The sequence below is a fragment of the Nansenia antarctica genome (genome assembly GCF_963989245.1).
Source record: "Nansenia antarctica genome assembly, chromosome: 15".
Classification (NCBI taxonomy): domain Eukaryota; kingdom Metazoa; phylum Chordata; class Actinopteri; order Argentiniformes; family Microstomatidae; genus Nansenia; species Nansenia antarctica.
In genome coordinates, this window is record NC_137685.1 from 8,026,632 (window position 1) to 8,029,131 (window position 2,500).

The window sequence follows — 2,500 nt, forward strand, 5'->3', positions numbered from 1 at the left end:
AGCCATAACCCTGACCCTAAACCTAATAAAACCATTAACGCTGACCCTAAACCTAATCAAACCATTAACTCTGACCCTAGCCATAACTCTGACCCTAAACCTAAACAAACCCTTAACCTTAACCCTAACCTTAACCAAACCCTTAACCTTAACCCTAACCTTAACCAACCCCTTAGCCTTAACCCTAACCTTAACCAAACCCTTAACCTTAACCCTAACCTTAACCAAACCCTTAACCTTAACCCTAACCTTAACCAAACCCTTAACCTTAAACCTAACCAAACCATTAACTCTGACCCTAGCCATAACCCTGACCCTAAACCTAAACAAACCATTAACCCTGACCCTAGCCATAACTCTGACCCTAAACCTAAACAAACCCTTAACCTTAACCAAACCCTTAACCTTAACCCTAACCTTAACCTTAACCCTAACCTTAACCAAACCATTAACCCTGACCCTAACCTTAACCAAACCATTAACCCTGACCCTAACCTTAACCAAACCATTAACCCTGACCCTAAACCTAAGCAAGCCATTAACCTTAAACCTAACCAAACCATTAACTTTGACCCTAACCGTAACCAAACCATTAACCCTGACCCTAGCCGTAACCAAACCCTTAACTCTAACTACCCCCCCCCCCCCTACCTGTGGGCCATGCTCCCCTTCTTGATGTCGGAGATGATCAGAGGCTCCCCTGGTTTCTTACTGGCTGTGGAGGAAGAAGAGGTGGATGTGGCTTCAGGATGAAAGGCAGAAAGGACACAAGACAAACACCGATTAGTACGGACCAGTCTGTCCAGGTATACACACACCAGGGGAGGCTAGGGGGAGGAAGGAACCGGAGGACGGGCTCATTGTAATGCATTGAAGGGAATGAGGAATGAGGTATCAAACACGCATGCTTTATTACCATTCCTGGTTTGATACCGTTCCTCGTTCCGTTCCGTGCATTACAACCAGCTCGTCCTCCCATTTCTGCCCCCCCCCACCAGTCTTCCCCCGATACACACTTAAGTTTTTGGTCAAGACAAAACATTTCAGCTTTCTGACTTAATCGGTGAGATTCAGGCACGACTTCGGCAGATCTTCGGCAGCAGGCCTCGAGCGGGACTCGACATCGTTAATAAAGTCTGTTATTACGGTACTAAACACAGTACCTCCTAATGACGCATAACTGGAACCGAGGGACCCCTTTGAAATGTCTTTTTTTTAAGTGGCAGTGGAAAAGGGGACAGGAATAGACCCCCGGGCTCTTTAAAGTAAACAAGCGGCCCAGAGGGCCTTGGGAGAGAACTGGGAGTGTAAACAACACAGATTCGGGGGAAGGTTTTTTTTTCTTTCCCAAGGTAATTTAACAATGTTGCCACAGGCAATCAGTCTTCTGCAGGCGGGGGGGGGGGGGGGGCAGGGGCGGGGGTAGAGGAGCAGTACCGGGTGGTCCGCAGGGATTTCAAAACCGCTGCCAATGGGAAAACTCGGGCAGAAAACGTCGTCAATAGTCGTGGACGTAAATCAGCGGAGGCTGCAGGCAGGAATCGGAGGACAGGATCATTGTAACGCACAGGACGGGAATGAGAAAAGGTTTTTTTTTTTTACCTTGTCCTCCGATTTCTACCTCCCCCCCAGCCTCCCCAGAAGGTTCAGAACCTGGTAGAGCTCAGCGTGCGTTTCTGTGACCCTCTGGGACATTCTAGCAGCCTTACCACTGATGGTGATACCCAGCTCCACCCCTCTCTTCTTAGGAAGCTTCACATGGAACGTTCCACTGCTGGGCACCACAGACTCTACATAGACACACACGGGTTAAACCAAAATCAGCCCGGGGGGGTGTTAACACAAATATGTCCTAGTTCCAAAACAAGCTCTGCATACAATCCTTTCAATTAAAAGGGGTAGAATTAAGACGTATTATGTCTATTTTGTCTTATAATGATGAGTCATCGTAATAGCGGTTTATCATTATAATGATTATATAAATGGTGTTTTTTTCATGTCACGGGTTGCTTGGGAGCGAGCGACAGACCTGCGACGTCAAACTCGATCTCCAGGGTGACCTTATTGGTTAGAGCGGCGTCTCGGAGTAGCTGATTGGCTTCTTCCAGCGTCCCGTCCTCTGTGGGGATCCCGTTGATGGACAACAGTCTGTCTCCCACCTGCAACAAGCCACACCTGGCAGGGACACAAGAGGTGAGACAGGTGCGCCTGACTGCCTGCCTGCCTGCCTGCCTGTCTGTCTGCCTGCCTGCTTGCCTGCCTGCCTGCCTGTCTGCCTGCCTGTCTGCCTGCCTGCCTGTCTGCCTGTTAGCCTGCCTCCCTGCCCATCTGTCTGTCTGTCTGCCTGCCTGCTTGCCTGCCTGCCTGCCTGCCTGCCTGTCTGTCTGTCTGTCTGTCTGTCTGTCTGTCTGTCTGTCTGTCTGTCTGTCTGCCTGCCTGTCTGCCTGTTAGCCTGCCTCCCTGCCCATCTGTCTGTCTGCCTGCCTGCCTGCTTGCCTAC

General features: G+C 49.9%; 1 protein-coding gene across 1 annotated transcript in view; it reads right to left on the bottom strand.

Moving 5' to 3' along the window:
- The window catches only part of grip2b (glutamate receptor interacting protein 2b), a gene marked incomplete at both ends in the record, with an annotated part of 121,050 nt that overhangs the window by 17,642 nt on the left and 100,908 nt on the right, over positions 1–2,500 (bottom strand). The window contains 3 exon segments of the mRNA XM_080545821.1: positions 652–715; positions 1,710–1,790; positions 2,030–2,175. Coding sequence (XP_080401947.1) covers positions 652–715; positions 1,710–1,790; positions 2,030–2,175 — 291 coding nt within the window.